This window comes from Leucoraja erinacea, chromosome 2, assembly GCF_028641065.1.
Source record: "Leucoraja erinacea ecotype New England chromosome 2, Leri_hhj_1, whole genome shotgun sequence".
NCBI lineage: Eukaryota > Metazoa > Chordata > Chondrichthyes > Rajiformes > Rajidae > Leucoraja > Leucoraja erinaceus.
Window position 1 is genome coordinate 75,499,595 of NC_073378.1, and position 20,560 is coordinate 75,520,154.

General features: G+C 42.1%; 1 protein-coding gene across 1 annotated transcript in view; it reads left to right on the forward strand.

Annotated features, from left to right (window-relative positions):
* Window positions 1-20,560, forward strand: part of LOC129711278 (progressive ankylosis protein homolog B-like) — a 101,265-nt gene that overhangs the window by 33,979 nt on the left and 46,726 nt on the right. Inside the window, exons 2-3 of the mRNA XM_055658823.1 lie at window positions 10,080-10,296; window positions 16,406-16,524. Coding sequence (XP_055514798.1) covers window positions 10,080-10,296; window positions 16,406-16,524 — 336 coding nt within the window. The remainder of the gene's footprint in view (window positions 1-10,079; window positions 10,297-16,405; window positions 16,525-20,560) is intronic.

Consider the following 20,560-nt stretch of genomic DNA (forward strand, 5'->3'; position numbering starts at 1 on the left):
CAATCTGCTGTAATTAACTTTGTCCTTGAAATAAAAATTCACTGTTGACCAGATTGAACTTGTAAACAGCGACCATATTTTTAGTCTCCCTTTCCTCTTCAAAGTCTGTGGTGATTTTGCTTCCCAAGTCTGTGCATAGTTTGCTGCAATTCTATATTTAAATCCCTCCACTCAGGTTTCTGCTTCTGCCGCAATACAAAAATGGCTCTCCTTTCCTCCCTCATTTCGCTTCCCTAATTTGTCACATTGCTTCTCCAATACTCAGACATTTCCTCCCAACTAAATATTAGAAAGGCCAGGTGTGGTTTTACTTCCCTCTGTGAACTTGATTCCTGAGCTTCATTTTTGTACTTTCGAGATACAGTGCGCAAACATGCCTGCTGAGTCTGCGCTGACCAGCGATCACCCCGTACACTAACACTATCCTACACACTAGGGACAATTTATAATTTTACCAAAGCCTATTAACCTATGTAGTTGAGAAGGCAATCGGTGCGGAATGGAAGGATTGAGGCAGGTGAATTAGTACGTGATGGTTGGAGTATGTAAAATTGTGAGGGGAGAGCACGGGGGATGTCAGTGATGTTGAATGGGGGGGTTCAGTACGGGATGAATGGAGGGGGGGGGGTAGTTCATCACTACGAGAGAGAGAGAGAGAGAGAGAGAGGGAGAGAGAGAGAGAGTCTCTCTCTCCTCAGACAACATCGCCCCGCTGCCTTGGCCATCCCCGTCCATCGCCAAGTGCCGCCGCCAAAGGGGGAAGCAGTTGGGATCTCCTCACCTCCCCTCCTTCGCCAGCCAACAGCAAGGTGCGGGGCTGAGCGGTGCAGTTCAAAGATCCTATAGTTATAGGATCTTTGGTGCAGCTGCTTCAGACGGCGAAAGGAGGCCTCCCCCACCTTCCCTCCTCCCGGCCTCGGCGTGCGGGAGGGTTTGTTTTGAAAGCGCCGTTAGTGGATTTGCAAGCAACGGCCGCTATCAGGGCGGGCGGGGTGCGGGCGGAGGAGGGAGATGGAGCCGCTATCGCGGGCGCTGCTGCTGCTGTGCAGGGCCCGTCATTCACTGCGACCCTTCATCACCACGCACCTAGTATCTTTGCCCCGCAATACAGCCGTCGCCTACACGAAACGTTACATTCCTTTTCTCCAGAGATGCTGCCTGACCATGCCAGAGAGTTACTCCAGTTTTTTGTGTCTATCTTCAGTACAAACCAGTCTGTCTTAAGAGTGCCACCATCGTCCCTGTCCCGAAGAAACCAAACCCAGCCTGCCATAATGACTTTCGACCAGTGGCCCTAACACCGATTGTAATGAAGTGTTTTGAGCGACTAGTTATGCAGAACAGTCAGGGTGGGCAGTAGGACATCAAAAACCATAGCCGTGAGCACTGGCTCACCCCAAGGCTGTGTCCTAAGCCCCCTTCTGTTTAGTCTGCTGACACACGACTGTACTGCCAGACTCAATAACAACTTCATCAACAAGTTCGCTGATGACACAACAGTGGTGGGTCTCATCAGTGACAATGATGAATCGGCGTACAGGATGGAGGTGGAGCTGCTCACAGGTTGGTGCAAATCCCACAACCTCATTCTTAACGTGGGAAAAACTAAGGAGATGGTGGTTGACTTCAGGAGGGCGGGGAAACAACACCATACACCTCTGCACATCGACGGAGCTGATGTGGAAAGGGTCAGCAGCATGAAGTTCTTAGGACTACATCTGTCTGATGACCTGACGTCCACGGCCAACACCACAGCTCTGGTCAAGAGAGCCCAGCAGCGACTTCACCCTCTCCGAAGACTACGTAAAGCAGGCCTCCCCACCACACACCTACCGACTTTTTATAGGGGGACTGTCGAGAGCACACTGACATACGGCATCACTTCCTGGTTCGGGAGCTGCAAGGCGTACGAACGGCACCAACTGGACAGGATAGTGAAGACCGCAAGCAGGATTATTGGTGCTCCACTCCCCTTCCTGCTGGACATATACAGGAAGAGATGTATCAACAGAGCCATCTCCATCATCAAAGACCCTTACCACCCATCGCATGAAATTTTCTCCATCCTCCCATCTGGGAAGAGGTACAGGAGCATTAGCTGCAAAACCAGCAGGATGCTCCTCAGCTTCTTCCCACAGGCTATAAGACTGTTAAATGGACTTTGCCCCCTGCCAAATATCGCGCACAAACCCCCACACTGCAGCAGAGCCACTGTTGTGCCGCTGCCGGTCGGAACGGCTGTTGAATGTTTAGTAGAGTGTTAAATTTGTTCATGACATGTATTTTTTATTTCTATTTATTTTTTCATGCACACTGAATGGACACTGGTTGAGCAACGTTTTTTTGTTTCCTCTGGGTATGCGAATACTCAGGAAATGACAATAAAGATATACAATACAATATCTGCAGTGCCAAGCCAGGCAAAATGACTCGGCGTTTAGGTTGCCCTGCGGCACTTTGGGTGGTCAATGGCACCCGGGCAACCGCTAATATAGGTAGATGGAAATGCAGGGAGGCAAAGGAGATCGACTTAACTTGCCACCATTTTCAGCGTAGGTATTGGCAGTCAAAGGACCTATTCCATTGCTGTACTGTTCTATGTTGTAAATACTATCCTGGCCAGTGACACCCATATCCTGAAAAATGAATACGTTAAAAAATAACCTGTCACCTGCTCACGTAATTTACTCTGCCTGGCCTCAGATCACCCACTGCTGAACTCCTTTCTTATGCATTTGTCATCCTTGCATTTGACCATTCCAGCTCAGCCGGCTGGCCTCTTATTTTCCAAATGAGACCAACCCAATCTCTGCTGTGTACATCTTAATTTACATGTCTCATTCAAGCATTGCTGCTAACCCGGCTGACCTTCTTTTGCTCCTGATCTAATGCGTAAATGTTAAGATTTTTAAAAACTTTTTTTACAAATTAATATATATTCGGTGATAGGGGCTGGTAAAGGTGTTGATGAAATAGAGAGAAAATGGTTTACGAGGAAATGAAAGAGAAAATGAGACTGATGGGATTGCACTGAAAGCCTGCATTGAAAGTCTTACATCGGATGGCGTCACTGTCGTGGCTGCCTCGCCAGCAGCTCGACAGTCCTTTCGCCTTTTTTGTTATTTTTAGTGCGTCTAAATGTATGTTTTAATGTTTCTCAGTATGTCTTGTGTGGGGGGTGCTGGGGGGAAATAGGGGGAAACCGTTTCTCAGTCACTTACCTGGACGGAGACGAGTCTTTTCTCCATGTCGCATCTTCGCACCCCTCGCGGCCTACCAACTCTATCACTTCTTCTTGCATATGGCGTGCACAGCCTAAAGTTATAGGTCAACTTGTTCTATTTGATCTTGTTTGTGCACGTCGGGTTCATTGAATTAGTCGAAACAGGGTGGGCCACGTGAAGGTTGCAATCTCCCACCCCGCTCTATCACTGTCGGAAATACTTTCAACTCCCTTGATTCTAAACTCTCAAATTGCTTCCCTGACACTGTAATTGTGTATCTCTAATCCATCCTTGAATATACTTCCTGATAACTTTCTCTGTAACCCGGCCTTTGGACTTCTGCCATAATACTATCTTGCATCGCTAAATATAAAGTTGTATTTGATTTATTTTCTCTGAAGTGCCTGGGACTGTCAACTACATTGAGACGCTAATGCAAGGACTTCAATTAAATAATTGATATTTGAGATTACAGCGATGTATGGAATTAACCTGTTGCGATCAATGTACATTTTGTGCAGAAAGTGGAAATCAAGAATTTTGTTCGGTCACTTTTTAATAAGAAGTTATATCAGTTTTTTTTAAAGATATTTTATTTTAGAAGTCATTGCTAAAATAAATATTCCAAACGTTTGTAATTAAGGCATATCAGGAGGTGATTAAATAGTGGTCAAGGCCACTGACCTGCAGTTTTTATGGAATAGGCAAAAAGTCTCAAACTTTTGCAAAAAGTATCAAACTTAAAGTAGCAAAACTTATAATTTGACCTTTTAGTTAACATAATCACTCCCACAATGGAGGAATGGTGCAAATCACATCACATTGACTACTTATGAGAACTAAAGATAGTCAAGGTGAGTCCATATAGCTCTTTAAGCCTACTGTACCATTTAGAAAGACAACTGATCTCCATATATCCTGTTTAAGAAAGAACTGCAGATGCTGGAAAAGGAATAAGCGATGTTCCTTTGTCTATTCCTTCACTCCATAGATGCTGCTTTACCCGCTGAGTTTCTCCAGCATTTTTGTCTACCTTCCATGTATCCTCTATCCCTTCATTCCTTTTGTGTCCAACAATCCATCCATCTCAATTTTGAAATAATCTCAGTGGCCTTCAGGGGTACAAAGTCCAAATATTTACAATTATTTTAGTGCAGAAATTTTAACAGTCTGGGGGTCGGTCCACAGAGTGGGAGTAGGATGGGAAAGTAAAGCTTCAGGCAAGTGGAAGCTCGGGATTACTCCTACAGGCTAAAAGCAGGTGCTCTGCAGTGATCACCCAGTCTGCATTTGGTTTCTCCAGTGTAGAGATGATTACATTGTGAACACTGAATGCAGTACATTAGGTTAGAAGTGTACGTGAATCACTGCTCGACTTGGAAAGTCAGTTTCGGTTCCTTGATGGTCGAAAGGGAACAGGGGAAAGGACAGATGTTGCATCTTCTCTGGAGTGATCCCTTGTTATCCTGAAAGGATGGGTAGGTGTTGAGGAAATTGACGGAGGAAAATTAAAGGAAAAACTGAGTCTTCGAGGTTAGCTTCAAGAGGCTTTATTGCAGGATATCATGGAGAGATGGTGACAGTTAAACTGCTCACCGGTTCCCTGTCTTTGCAGCAGAATTAGCCAACAATTATACAGTGCAGTAAACAACTTTTTTTTGTTTAGATACAACTATACGAAAATATACTTCGTCCTTGGTAATATGTTTTCCTGTTATTACTATCTACCACATGGGCATTAATTATTTCATTGATCATAATATACTTTTTGTTTATGTTAATCTTATTCAACAACAGATGGTTAATACGTCAAACATAATACAAGGGCATCTTGACATTTTTATCTCATCTTTCAAAAAGACCGTGTCACTGCCTCCCTCTCCGAGCCAGTCATAAGCCCCCATTTACTGCAACGTTTCTGCACTACTAGAGGTAGGGGGTGCAGGTGATCTACCCAGCTATTGCTGTTGTGTTTTTGATCACAATAGTTACCGACATTACATTAACTATTGTGATCCAGCATTCAGTAACTTTCCACTGAGAAACAGGCTTCCTTATCTATGTCCTAATTTGTTTTGTTTTATTCACCATGCTACGCATTCCAAAACAAAAAAGAATGCGTCTGAAACTTGTTTTGGCAAATTCCCATGATCTTCTTCTACACGTGGTCAACGAGAGATGCCCCTTCATTACCTTGTTTAATTCCAATCAGAATTAAGTAATTTAAGATTTTATTTTTTTCTTCTACGGTCGGTGAATAAGTGTCTGCTGGTGGAATCTTTTTGATGCTGTCAGATAATGTGATGGATGATTCCTGGAAAGGAGAGGCTAGTGGGGTGGAAATGATGATCCAGGGAACTCTCTTCGCCCTCTGTCCAGAGGAAGAATGGATAAGAGCAGAGGGATGGGAAATGGATGAGTAGCTATCACATGCTTTATCCACAGTGATAGGGGGAAGCCACAGTTAATCAAGAGGGAAGCTGTGCAGAATGTTTTGTCATCTGAGCAAATGCGATAGAGGCAGAAGAAGTGGGAGAACAGAATGGAGTCTGAACTTTGAAACAGTCGTTTGTGGTCGAGATTGACACGTGATGCATTTTGTAATGGAATAGCTTTTCAGTTGTGGATTCCGTGTGAATGTTGCAGTATTGCTGAGTGTGGTATTGTAAGTGCTGATGCCATGTTTGTGGATCACAATACTAATTATCAATCACCACTGTCCGCAGAAGACTTCATGAACAGAAATACAGAGGCTGCACTGCAAGATGCAAACCACTGTTTAGCTGCAAAAATAGGACAGCCAGGTTACAGTGTGCCAAGAAGTACTTTAAAGAGCAACCACAGTTCTGGAAAAAGGTCTTGTGGACAGATGAGATGAAGATTAACATATCAGAGTGATGGCAAGTGCAAAGTATGGAGGAGAAAAGGAACTGCCCAAGATCCAAAGCATACCACCTCATCAGTGAAACACGGTGGTGGGGTGTTATGGCCTGGGCATGTATGGCTGCTGAGGGTACTGTCATACTTATCTTCATTGATGATACAATTGCTAATGGTAGCATAATGAATTCTGAAGTGTATAGACACATCCTGTCTGCTCAAGTTCAAACAAATGTCTCAAAACTCATTGGCCGGCAGTTCATTCTACAGCAAGACAACGATCCCAAACATGCAGTCAAAGCAACAAAGAAGTTTTTCAAAACTAAAAAATGGTAAATTCTTGAGTTGCCAAGTCAATCACCCGATCTGAACCCAATTGAACATGCCTTTTATATACTGAAGAGAAAACTGAATGGGACTAGCCCCCAAAACAAGCATTAGCTAAAGATGGCTGCAATACAGGCCTGGCAGAGCATCACCAGAGAAGACACCCAGCAACTGGTGATGTCCATGAATCGCAGACTTCAAGCAGTCATTGCATGCAAAGGATATGCAACAAAATACTAAACATGACTACTTTCATTTGCATGACATTGCTGTGTCCCAAACATCATGGTGCCCTTAAATGGGAAGACTATGTATAAACACTGCTGTCATTTCTACATGGTGAAGCCAAAATGTATAAAAATATCCTTTAATAAAATCAGACAATGTGCACTTTAACCACATGTATATTTTTCTATTATAAATCTCAAATTGTGGGGTACAGAGGCAAATAAATAAATGATAGGTCTTTGTCCCAAACATTATGGAGGTGTTAAACTCCATGACTAGTTCTCTGCCATGTTTAGGTTAGAAATACAATGCCGAAATAGGCCCTTAGGCTCATCGAGTCTGCACCGACCAGCGATACCCACACACGAACACTATTTATTCTACGCGCAAGGGACAATTTATAATTTTACCAAAACAATTAGCCTACAAGCCTGTATGTCTTTGGGGTGTGGGAGGAAACCGGAGCTCCTGGAGAAAACCCATGGGGAGTAGATGCTGCCTGACCTGCTGAATTACTCCATCACTTTGTGTCCTTTTGTGTATTAACCAGCGTGTTTTCCAATGTGTTTTCTATTTATCATGCGGACTGCACAGAATTGTCAGGCAAGGAAAAAAGTGGTAGCATCTGCTATTTGTTCAGTGTTTGTGGGTGCACTGATGTGCCGGTCTTCGCTGACCAACCTGGAATGGTTGTTTTTAAAATTCCATCCCTTTTGTCTACCAATTCACCTCTATCATCTTGTCAGCGTTGTACATACCATCCAAACCAACACCAAAGTGATAATGTCATCAACTCTCTCAAGACAGTGAATTCCGATGCCCTGTTCGTCATCGCCAGTGACTTCAATCATGTTAATGTACACAACACATACTGTAAGTATGACTCCAGCTTCATGCCAGTTAATAACACTCTTGATCACAGCTATACGACTATCAATTACACATTTAACTCCATCCCTTGCACTCTTTTTGGCCACTTTGATCATCTGTCAGTTCTGCTTCTGCCAGTTTAAAAACTGAGACAGAAATGCAAGGCACCAATGAAAAGAGTAATACAGTAAATCATTGTTAGTTTGAATCTCTTTGTAACGTATTTTGGTTATAATGGACGGACTTACCAACCTCCACCGCAGGCCGGACTGCCGATGCTGACCCACATGCCTCCCCAGCTGCTTCCAGGCTGGACTTACTGCCTCCTCCATCAGCTCGTACATGGCTTGGTATAATGTTAAAAACATGTCCCCAGTGGGTGTAGGATCATGTTAATGTGAGGGGATTGCTGGTTGGTGCGGACCCCGTGAGCTGAAGGGCCTGTTTCCACGCTGTATTTGAGGCTCTTTCTTTTTTTTTAAAAAGGGTAAATTATTGGGAAGCACTGACCAGATGGAGTCACTGGCAGGTTCTGAAATCATATGCCAATCTGGCCACAGTATTCACCAATGTCTTCAAACTCTCACTTCAACAGTCTACTGTTCACATCTGTTTCAAGGAAACCTCCATCATTCAGCTCCAAGGAAAATAAAATGACCTACCTCAATGACTTCAGCCTAGTAGCTCCAAAAGTAACCATAATGAAGTACTTTGAAATATCGGTAAAGCTCATTTGCTCCAGTCTTTGGGAATTCTTGACCCCATGCAATTAATGTATGAAATAAATGGGTATATGGAGGAATACATCTCTCGAGCTACATTTAGCCCTATATTACCTTAATAGGAACATCAATCTCAGGAAGCTATTCATTGATTACAGAGCAGCCATCAACACATCATAACACCGAATAAGCTCATCACTAAACTTCAGGTCCTTTGCCTTGGGCCTCCATGTACAACTAGCTTAAAGTTAAGGGCCTGTCCCACGGCGGGACCGGCCCTTTAGGTCGCGCTTGCCGCATGGAGTCACATGCTCGTGGGACAGTCCCTTAAGAGTCATACAGATTTGGGAAGCACCAGAATTCCACTCTACAATAATGGAGTGCACAAAGTAAAAATCATTGAACACCGAATCTTTAGAAATGGATCTTTTAAACAAAACATCTGTTACCTCATGTGATTGGAAAATGTATACCTTGCTGAGGCAGCAATTTCTGAACAAATACATTCACTGGATTTGTGTGAAATTTTAGTGCTTCGAATTTAGTTGTTACAGACAGAAGAACAAACTGGGTTTGTCCCAGGTTGGCAAGCCATCACCTCTGGGCTGCTGCAGAGATCTGTGGCCGGTCCCCCATCGCCATAATCTGCATCAATGGATTGGTTTTGGGTCCAAATGTAACACTTTGAATTATACCAATGCCACCAAACTAGGTGGTAATGTGCATAGTAATGATAGTGACGTGCCATGGGGTTGTGGAGAAGTTTAGTGAGTGGCCATCAACACGGAAGAGTGAGTACAGTGTAGAAAAATATGAGCTTATCCATTTCATTTTCAAAAATGCAAAAATGCTGAATATTTTTTAATTGGCGAGAGAATGGGAACTTTTGATGTTCGTGGACACAAGTAGCATTCAAGTGCAGCTGGCAATTAGAAATGTAAATGGTATTTTGGTAATTATTAGTTGAGGATTTAAGTACAACTGAATAGGGACTTGAACCACATCTATTGTGTTGTGTGCAATTTTGGTATCCGTTCCTGAGGAAGGTGCACATGTTAGAGAGGACATGTGGTTAAAATTCTCCAGACTGGTTCCAGAGATGGCAGGTCAGCCATACAATGAGAGGAATAAAGAGGGTGGCCCTCTATTCTCCAGAGTTTGGAGTTCCCCTAGTTGTAAATTGTAGAAATGGTAGTCTCAAAACATGAGGTAGACCACTTAGGATTAAGGTACGGATAATTTTTTTCCACTCAGATCTTGGTGAATCTGTGGAATTCTCTACTTTTTTATAGGCTGCAGAACCTGCCCGTTGATTACATTCAAAGCAGGGATTGATAGATTTATGGATATTCAAGACATCATATAGGGATAACACAGTAGTCTTTAGCTAAAATGTGTAAAATAAATCTCCACAGTGTGTGAGCTTTAAGAATGTTGTGTCACTGCTTAATAAAGGCTGATGTTTCGGACCCCTTGATATAAACCTTTGATTCTGATCAGCAAATATTCCTTTGTAACTACTTTTCATTGTAATTGTGTTCAAGAGTCGATACTTGTGCTACTTCAGTTTGGATTAGAAGTGTTGGTTCAGATTCAGATTCAATTCAGATTCAAATGATTCTGTTCATTGAGAAACTTGAACAAAACGGAGATGATTCTCTTACTATTTATTCTGTGGATCAGTTGAATCTCTTAACATTATGCATGAATGATACATTTCTCAAAAGTGTAGGGTAAAACAATGTTAAAATTCACTGAATTTATATTTTAAAATGCACTTTTATGGATTTTACATTAATTCTTGTATTTTTCTGCCATTTCTGAACAGGCACTAAACAGGGGTATAGCAGCTGTAAAAGAGGACGCAATTGAAATGCTTGCCAGCTATGGGCTGGCCTACTCCCTCATGAAGTTCTTCACTGGGCCAATGAGTGACTTTAAGAATGTGGGCCTGGTATTTGTTCACAGCAGACGGGATAGGATCAAGGCTGTCCTCTGCATGGTCACAGCTGGCACTGTGGCTGCCGTCTTTCACATTCTAATAGGTAATCTTTTGTCTTTACTGCTGTAGCAAGAATTAGGTGATTGTTGGTTAATTATCTGGAAGATAATTTTCAGATGTCTGAGGTTGCATGCACTGGTACATCACTGCCCAGCAGAATTCTCACAATCTCCTTTGATCCAAGACTGGACTCGTGTTATACAGCAGATGATGCTCCTATATTTTCTAGAACTTGATTCTGAGCGAACAAAATTTACCCCAAAAAACCCTCAAAAGTATATTGTCATAAAAAATGCAAATCTCAAATACCGGCGGTCCTGTCTTTGTGTTTTTTATGTTGTTTATTTTGTTTGGTTAGTCTAGTTTTTTTGTTTTAGCTTGTGTTTTTTGGGGGGGGGGGGGGTTGAAACGGGGTTTGCAGTCTCTCCCTGCGGGGGAATACGACCTTTTTGTCGTATTCCCCTTCTCTGCCTCCGTCGGCGCTGAGGCCTAATGGAGCTGACGACCTCGAGGCTCCGGAGGCAGAGCACCGTCAGGACTCGCCCTGAGCTCGCTCCCGTGAGGGTGGTCCGGCTCAGGGCTGGAAGAGGTTGGGACGCTCCCGTGAGGGAGGCCAGCCCGAGGGTGGAACGAGGCTCCCGTTGGAGCGGCCGAGCTCGGGAAGGTGCGGCGCTGGCAGCCCGAGGGAGGTTTCGGCGCCCAAGTCGGGGCAGCCCAGCCCGGGGAAGAAGCGACGCCCAAGTCGGGGCGGCCCGGTCTGGGGGAGAAGCGACGCCCAAGTCGGGGCGGCCCGGTCTGGGGGAGAAGCGACGCCCAAGTCGGGGCGGCCCGGTCCGGGGGAGGTTCGGCGCCCAAGTCGGGGCGGCCCAGCCCGAGGCTGAAGACGGCGCAGTACTCACGTGAGGGTGGCTGGGATGGTGTTCTGGCGGCGGTGGCCTGAGTCCGGGGTTCGGCCGCGGGCCAGCAGCTGCTTCTGCAGGACTGGTGGGCGGCAGCTTCAACCACCCCGGGCCGCGGTGTTTGAGCCGCGGGACTGTTCTTAACATCGCCCGGGGCGGGGGGTATCGCCCTAGCGCAGAGGGAGAAGAGGAGGGAAGAGACTGCAGACCTAAGACTTTTGCCTCCATCACAGTGAGGAGATGCTGGGTGGACTCACTGTGGTGGATGTTAATATGTGTTTATTGTTGTTTTATTGTTGTTTTATTGTATGGTATTATATGTATGACTGCTGCAATTTTGTTCAGACTTCGGTCTGAATGACAATAAAAGGCTATCGAATCTAATCTATCTAATCTAAGGCTTTGGCAGTATTGCAGAAGCTGAATACCAAAGATTTATGGGTAAATTCATTCCACGTATCTTCCTCAAAAAGTAAAAGGAGAAATTTTCATCAGTCATTTAAGGATCATTCTGGACTGTGGATTATGATGGCGAATGGAAATATTTTTTGTTGTATTTGCTGCTAACGTTGTGCACCCTGCTGAAAGACTGAACATTTTTAATGAGCAAGATATTTATGCTGCTCAAGTTGCTGCTATTCATACTACCACAGTACAGTGGTAGAGCTGGAAAAGTATGGAATTAAGGTATAACACAATTTGAGGTGTGCACTTTGGGGGGTCATAACAGACACAGATATATTTCCTTAGGATTTTGGAGAAATATCTTATTTAATTATTTATCAGAAGGTATAACAGTAAAGATCTGCATTAAATATTCATTCTCTCCCTTCTCTCTTTGCACATACAACATTTTATGCCATGCACATCTGAGGTTTAATGGTAAAATGTAAAGCTTGCATTTGCATTTGAGCTTGCAAACTCAAAATAACTTTTTCAGATTTACACAGTAACCACATTGTCAGCTGAATTACAATTGTAAGCAATTATTTGTTCTTGGGTTACATAATAGTTCAATTGTTTACAAATTTTTTTGGTCTGCTCTAGAAATTAGTCTACGTGACATGATGAACTGTCAATGCTGAAGGCAGATTATCCTTTGAGACAAGTGCATGTAACTAGATTATATTGTGCACAACAGCATGTAACTACAGTTTTAGAGAACGACCACAAATTGCATGTATAATCATGCAAGAAAAAGCATCACTGTTATGAATGCTATTAATATTCTGGTCTCGCTCCCCCAGACTCCACACGACTGTGGTTGGTTTTGATCCAGCTTCGTTCTTTCTGACCTCTGTCTCCCTTTTTGAAACAAGTCACTCTAGATATTGTCGATCCTGAATTTCCTTGGTCTTTCTCAGTTTTTTATTCTACACAACTGATCACAGGCCGTCAAAAGCATTCTAGTTATATCTATCCTTTAAACTTACCAAGCTGTGCTTGGTTCTTTGATTTTAGGAAAATCTCATTCAACTATTGAAAACATTTTTATCAGGTTTTCTCATATTCCACTGCTTAAATTCAGGTAAAGAAACATGCGTGTAGATATTTCACTCCAAGGTAGGAGAAAATCAACTGTGACCACATAGATAAGTGTTAGCAGCACAATTAGCATGAAAGACAATTGCTGTGAGTAATTTTTCAGTGCAAAGGTTAAGTCAAATTATGGTGAACATATTAATTATTTCTGTTATTCAGAGATACTCCCCTCTGGTCGAACACCAAGAATAGATATCACTCCTTGCCTTTGGTCCAGCCATTAATACCTCACCTTTTGGCATTCTTAACTTCAGTTTAACTACATACAATGAGAGGACAAAAAGTTGGAGTAATTTATTGGAAGGGGGGAGGTTAAATAACAGGAAACCATCTGGATTATGGGTCATTTTTTCAATTGGCAATTAGTAACTAAGATTGCATTGGTGCTAGAACCTAAACTATTTATTATCTATACTGTGGACTTTGAAAGTATCAGCATACTGTAGCCAAATTTTCTGGTGTTGCTTGAAAGATAAGAGAGCATGCAAAGGTTAAGTGAGTGGATGCAAAATTGGCAGATGAAGTGTAATGCAGGAAACTGTGAGGAGAATTATGATTTGCATAGACAGGAAACAGGTGTGAAAAACTCAAGAACATGGGCTCAGAGGAAATCTGAGAAATCATTTTTCGGCCACAGACTAGTTAGAATCCATAAGTCATTACCTGAAAGTCCGGCGGATGGGAGTACTCTCGCAACAATAAAGGAGTATCTAGATGGTCACTTGAATTGCCAAGTCTTAGAAGACTACAGATAACATCCTGGTAAATGGGATTGTTGTAGATGGTTGACACGAACTTGCTGCACCGAAAGGCATTTTTCTGTGCCGTGCAACGATGAATTTAAAAATCAGGACGTTGCTTAACCAGATGACAGTGTAGCCGAGTATTCAGCCAGCGACTGATAGATAAATGGGGCAGTGCGAGATTGGAAAAGAGCAGCTAAAGGTCAGGATAATATCAGCTTTATAGGGTGGAGATCAAGTGAGGTCTCAGAGAAGTGTATCTGACAATCAAATGTGGAGATCACAAAGGCAAATGTGAGGGTTTCATAGGTGGAAGCTGGAAGTATTAAAATACATAAATATATGGTCTGGTCAGATATAATAAAAACTGCAATTTCTCTGATTCCATAACAACCATTTGCCACAGAGGGGTGGAGTTGAGAGGGAGTTGGGAGTTTGTGCTCAGATCAAGGAAGATTGTGTCAATATTCCCAATATCTAATTAAAAGGGTTTCAGCTTATTCTGTGGAGGATGTTAAGTAGCAGTGTGACAACTTAAAAGTGAGAAAAGGTCAAAATAGATTGATATATTTGAACCGATGTATAGCTAACAACAGAATCAATTTAATTGATTGACTTTGCTGCAGATTATATGCTTAGAAATGTCTATTTTTAACAAGGGGACATAGCGATTGACCCCAGAACGGATCCAGGACTACTTTATTCATAGAAGGCGGAGGGTTGAGGTGGAAGGTAGATATTCCAGCTAGAGGTGTGTGACCATTGGAGTTCAGCAGAGATCTGTGCCATGACCTCTTCTGTTTGTGATATACATTAGTGGCCTAGACATAAATGTAGATCAGTTAGAGAGTAAGTTTACTGATGACAACAAAATTGGAGGATTTGCAAACAATGAGGAATGCTGTCAGAAGATACAGCAGGATATCAACCATGGGCAGAGAAACTGCAGATGGAGTTTAATCCGAGCTAGTGTAAGGTGATGTCCTTTGGGAGTCATAGAGTCATACAGCGTGGAAACAGGCCCTTTGGCCCAACTTTCCCACGCCGACCAACGTGCCCCATCTGCACTTGTCCGTCCGGCCTGCGTTTGGCCAAAATCCTTTTAAACTTTTCCTATCCAAGCATCTGTCACAATGTATTTTAAATGTTGTTATAGTAAGTGCCATGATGACCTCCATTAGACTTTAGAGATACAACGTGGACACAGACCCTTTGGCCCACCGAGTCCGCGATGATCAGCAATCGCCCCTTACACTATCAATATCCTACACACTAGGGACAATTTACAATTTTACGGAAGCGAATTAACCTACAAAGCTAAACTTCTTTGGAGTGCAGGGAGGAAACCGGAGCACCCAGGATAATCCACACGGTCACAGGAAGAACATGCAAACTCTGTACAAACAGCACCTGTGGTCAGGATTGAACCCGGGTCTCTGGTGCTGTAGGACAGCAGCTCCAGCGCTATGCCACTAGGCTGCCCATGGCCTCCTCTGGCTGTTCATTCCATATACCCACCATCTTCTGTGTGAAAAAGTTTCCCATCGGGTTCCTATTCAATCTTTCCTCTCTCACCTTAAACCTATGACCACTGGTTCTTTATTTCTCTATCCTGGGTAAAATACTGTGTATTCACCATATCTATTCCTCTCATGATCTTTGCCCTCATCCACCTGCACAGCAAGGAATAAAGTACTAGCCTGCTCAACCTCTCCCTATTTCTCATGCCCTTGATTCCTGGCACCACCCCTGTAAATCTTCTCTGCACCCTTTACACCATCTTTCCTATAACCCGATGACCAAAACTGAACTCAATACTCTAAATGTGGCCTCACTAATGTATTGTACAACTGTAACATAACCTCCCAACTTCTATACTCAGTACTCTGACTGATGTAGACCAATGTGCAGAAAGCCTTTTTGACCACCTCATCTACCTGTGATACCACTTTCAAGGAACTAGATCCTTTTGCTCTACAACACTCACCGGGGCCCTGCCATTCACTGTGAAGATCCTGCCCTGCCCTGCACTTCCCAAAATGCAACACTTTGCACTCTCTGTATTCATCTCCATCATTCATTCCTCAGCCTACCTGCCTAACCTATCGAGTTCCAGGTTTTTTTGACAATCATCTTCAAAAATCATCTTATCTACAAAACCAGCCACATTAGTGTCATTGTGGGAGGATGAATGTAAAGAGAGACCATACAGTTAATGGCAAGACCCTTAACAGCATTGATGTGCAGAGGGATCTTGGAGTCCAAGCTCATAACTTGCACAAGTAGATAGGGAGGTTAAAGAAGGCGCATAGTATGTTTGCCTTCATCGCATGGGGCTTTGAATATAAGAGTCATGATGCATCTCTATCAGACTTCAGGTGGGCCTCACTTGGAGTATTACATACAGTTCTGGTCGTCCCATTGCAGGAAAGATGTGAAGGCTTTTGAGAGTTTGCAGAAGAGGTTTACCAGAATGCTGCCTGGATCAGAGGATTTCAGCTAGGAGGAGAGGTTGGATAGTCTTGCATTGTTTTCTCTGAAACTTTGGAGGTTGAGGAGAGACTTGATAGAACCACATAAAATTATGGGAGGTACACAGTCTGAACTTTTTTCCCCACAGTTGAAATATCCAACACTAGAAGATATAGTTATAAGGTTAGTGGGGGATGTTTAATGGAGATATGTGGGGCACATTTATTACACTGAGAGTGATGGGAGCCTGGAGCACACTGCCAGGGGTGCTGGTGGAGGCAGATATGATAGTGGTGTTTTGGAGGCACATGGAAGGGCAGGAAATAGAGGGATATGGATCATGTGGAGGCGGATGACCTCAGTTTAACTTGGCATTATGGTTAGCCAAACATTGTGGGCTGAAGGGTGCATTCCTATGCTGTACTGTTGTGTGTTCTAACTTGGGACGTGTGTTTGGTGTAATAAATCTGACAGTTTATTTTGTCTGTTTTTCCAGCACACACAGATCTGGGATATTATATCATCAACAAATTACATCATGTGGATGATTCTGTGGGAGCTAAAACAAGAAAGGCATTCCTCTACCTGGCTGCCTTCCCGATGCTGGATTCATTGGTAAACTAAACATGGTTTTGGTTTTTAAGTGAACGGTAACAGTGTTTCCTTGACTTTGGTTGTCTACAGTGGTGGTCTGACCATGGATTTTTATAACTGGAATTGCCCATTCAGGATAGAAATGAGGAGAGATATCTTCACTAAAGCAGCCATGAGAGACCAAATCATACACAGTCTCCTTTATTTTTTACCATAAGATACAAGATCACTAGTAATGACCCACATTTCTTCGACCAACCAAAGGTTCCACATGTTACATTTTATGTAATATTGGCATGCATTATCAAAACTTAAAAATTCCAACTTTCCCCTCGAGCACCCTGTTCTTATGCAAAATTATTGTTTATGTGATAAAATGTGCTTACCATTGAATAATAACATTATTCTTGATTTCATCTATTGTTCTATTGTGGCTAAAGGGATCAGGGGGTATGGAGAGAAGGCAGGTACAGGATACTGAGTTGGATGATCAACCATGATCATATTGAATGGCGGTGCAGGCTCGAAGGGTCGAATGGCCTACTCCTGCACCTATTTTCTATGTTTCTATGTTTTTATTATGACAACTAAATTACTCAGATAAATTATATTGAAAACTAGAGTTTATTTCTTTGACTAGTTCAGAGAAAAATAAATATGAATACAATGTTTCCATTTCTGCAAACGATAGTTTATGTCAGTTAACGTAAATGCCACTCTTTGTATATAAATTATTTTGTAGGGCTACGAACCTGTTGTCTCAGCTCCTTTGTACCCGCACATATCACATGATAATGCCTTCTAATTTATTTATTGTGTGCACTCTTTTTCTTCCATTTCCCTGTTTGACTCGCACTCATTCTTGTTTCTCTATCTTTCTGCAAGACATACACTGGTCCATAGTGGGTCCATTGTTAGTATAGAAACTGAGGCATAAAATGATCAGTTTTATGATGCTGTGTCCAGCACACAATCTGTGCTGCTTTAAAGTTGGCAACATGTTATTGTATGAATTATTAAGCAACTGATGAGGAACCTAATCTCCCTTAAGAACTCCTCAACAAAATCCATCAGTATGAATTGTGGCGTGATCAGTACGTGCGTGGACCTAATTAGCAGCTGCCAACAAAAAGTGTTTCTACTTCAGGAGACTCATTTATTTTTGTGTTCAAAATTAAATTTCAACTTGGCATTTAAATTATGGCACGGTTATCTCTGCTATTTTTTTTAGAAAAATCAAAGAACATTAAATAGTAAGGGATGTCTCTTTTAATGTGTCAATGGAGTGCAATGAAATCACACTGAAATATATAAACAGAAATTTGCAATTCATCACCTTGAACCTATTGAGTTATCCAATTGTATCATGACTGGTCTGTACCTCAGCTCCCATTGCCATAGATCTATAGCACAAAATAACTGGGGCCTATTAACAAGAGAGTTACTTTCAATGCCAGTTTTGACAATTTCACCTAACTTCATTATAAAAGCTGGTTTAAGAAAGACCCCAGTTTTTCTTTTACTTTTTGAAAGCTTAACTGCTGATATCACCTCAAACTCCTATTATTAGGTAATCTCCTCACCTGGATTTACGAGAATAATGCCCGGATTAGGGGGTATCAGCCATAGGGAAAGGACAGACTTGAAGACAGGCAGAACCTCTCTGGAATGCCGGAGGTTAAAGGGAGATCCTATACAAGTATATAAAATTATGAGGCATTGGGTAGACAATAGACAATAGGTGCAGGTGTAGGCCATTTGGCCCTTCGAGCCAGCACCGCCATTCAATGTGATCATGGCTGATCATCCCCAATCAGTACCCTGTTCCTGCCTTCTCCCCATATCCCCTGATTCTGCTATTTTTAAGAGCCCTATCTAGCTCTCGAAAGCATCCAGAGAACCGGCCCCCACCGCCCTCTGAGGCAGAGAATTCCACAGACTCACCACTCGCTGTGAGAAAAAGTGTTTTCTCGTCTCCATTCTAATCAAAATATCTTTCCCAGGATGGAAAAATCAAATATTAAACGGCATAAATTTAAGGTGAAAGGGTCAAAGTTTAAAGGAAATGTGTGGAACAAATGTTCTATACAGTGGAGGCAGATACGATCGTGGCATTTACGCGGCTTTTGGATAGGCATATGGATGGGCAGGGAATGGAGGGATATGGATTATGTACAGGCACGTATGAGTTGGTCTTGGCATTATGCTTGGCACAGACATTTTATGCTAAAGGGTCTGTTCTTGTGTTGTACTGTCCAATGTTCGATCAATTCCCCACCACCGGTTTTGCGTTTAGTGACTTTTATTCAGGAAACTTTATAATAAAGTTAATCTGTTGACATCAGATAACACAAAGTGCTCAACCTACTTCATGAGACAGTGATGTAGATTTGCCAATTAAAAATATATTTCTGTAGTGGCTTATTAATTTAATTTACTGATAACACGTAACAAAGAATACCATGGCAACACTTATTGAAATGAAAGTAATTTGAAAAAACGTGTGTCTGAAAAAGATAGGTTGCAAGTAATAAAAATATATATGACGCATATAGTTACAAGTGCTAAAGTTACCAGCAGAGTTGGTGTAATGTGTGCTGTTTAACTGGTCAAGATGACTCGGTTTCAGAGCTAGTGCCACATGACTGCAGTATAAAGTTCTCTGATGGGCAGGATCTTATTGTCGGACTTTTGTAATTTAATTAACTATTTTCTCACTCATTTCTTACAGTTTGAAACTCTGCCTAGGTCTAAACATATATACCTCAATATCTCATCGAGGTATAGATGGCGCCCCACATATATTGGATGTGATAGTTAATATTCCAATCCCAAGATACGGGTGGAATAATTATTTTGTCTTTGGAAATAAAAACCTGGGTTTATGCACGATAAGCAATTTACATCAAATATCCTGAGGCTGACCTCATTAAGTCCTGTTATCAAGGGTGAAAAACTTCTTGCTTTTGGTGGAATACCAAGCAACCATTTGTTAAAATTCTGAAGTTTCAGGTGATCGTCCAAGTTCGCACTTTACGATGTAGCAAAGCCCAGGGGAAGCCTCCAGTATCGTGACTGGAGCTCTGAGATGAACTGCCATTATCCCAGCTGGAGACCAGGTTCAGGCCTTGACTCTCCCAGCTTACTAACACCGCTGATATTTCATCAGTCTTAAGTACTGTAAGAGTTATTGTCCATGATCTCAAGAACCTAGTGTAGATCAGGAACTAACAGGATTGGCCAAAGATGTAATAGAAGCCTGTATTAAAAAAACCCACCTGTAGCAGTGTTGGAAATGAGTAATAGATGTACTTTGCACTTGCGTTATTATTTACTGAGACGTTCTGTGCAAGCTTACAAAATGATTAAAAAGAGGAGTTGGCATTTTGAATTCCAATAGTAATCTAAAATGGATATGGATGAAAAGGAATTCAAAAGAACTGTTCCTGGAGAAATTAATTCTTCATCAATTTTGCATTCTGGGAAAATATCTTATTCAGATGAAGACCTAATTAGTTCTTTTAAAAAAAAAAAGAACCAAGAAGACTGGTGCCACTGATGGATGGATGCCTGATTTGTTTCTCTCAACTCCAGCTAATTTACAGTTTTTGTGTCCCTTCTGCTTTATTTGAGTGCCAAATCTCTAATTCCTTCCAAAATCGAACACTGGGTATAGGGCTTTGTTAATTAAGTGCAAAAGTACCCGAAAGTACATAACATTCATAATAACCAAATATCAACAACATTTGTGGGTAATGATAATTTTTATGTTTTTTGTAACATTTGACTAGTGTCACCAACAAACTTTCTTCCAGATTAATTTCCATTGTAAATTTGTCTAATTGTGTGCTACCATTGGCACATATAAACAATTTAAATCAGATTCAGATTCAGATTCAAACAATTTAAATGACTTCCGTCTTATAGAAGTCTTAAAATAATGTTATATGAAATAGATCTCTCGGTTTAGACATGGTTTCTGATGTTCCCTGTACTTTGTTAAAGCTACAGCTCGTAAAAATTCCTGATTTATTTCTTTTTATCCTTCTTTGGCAAA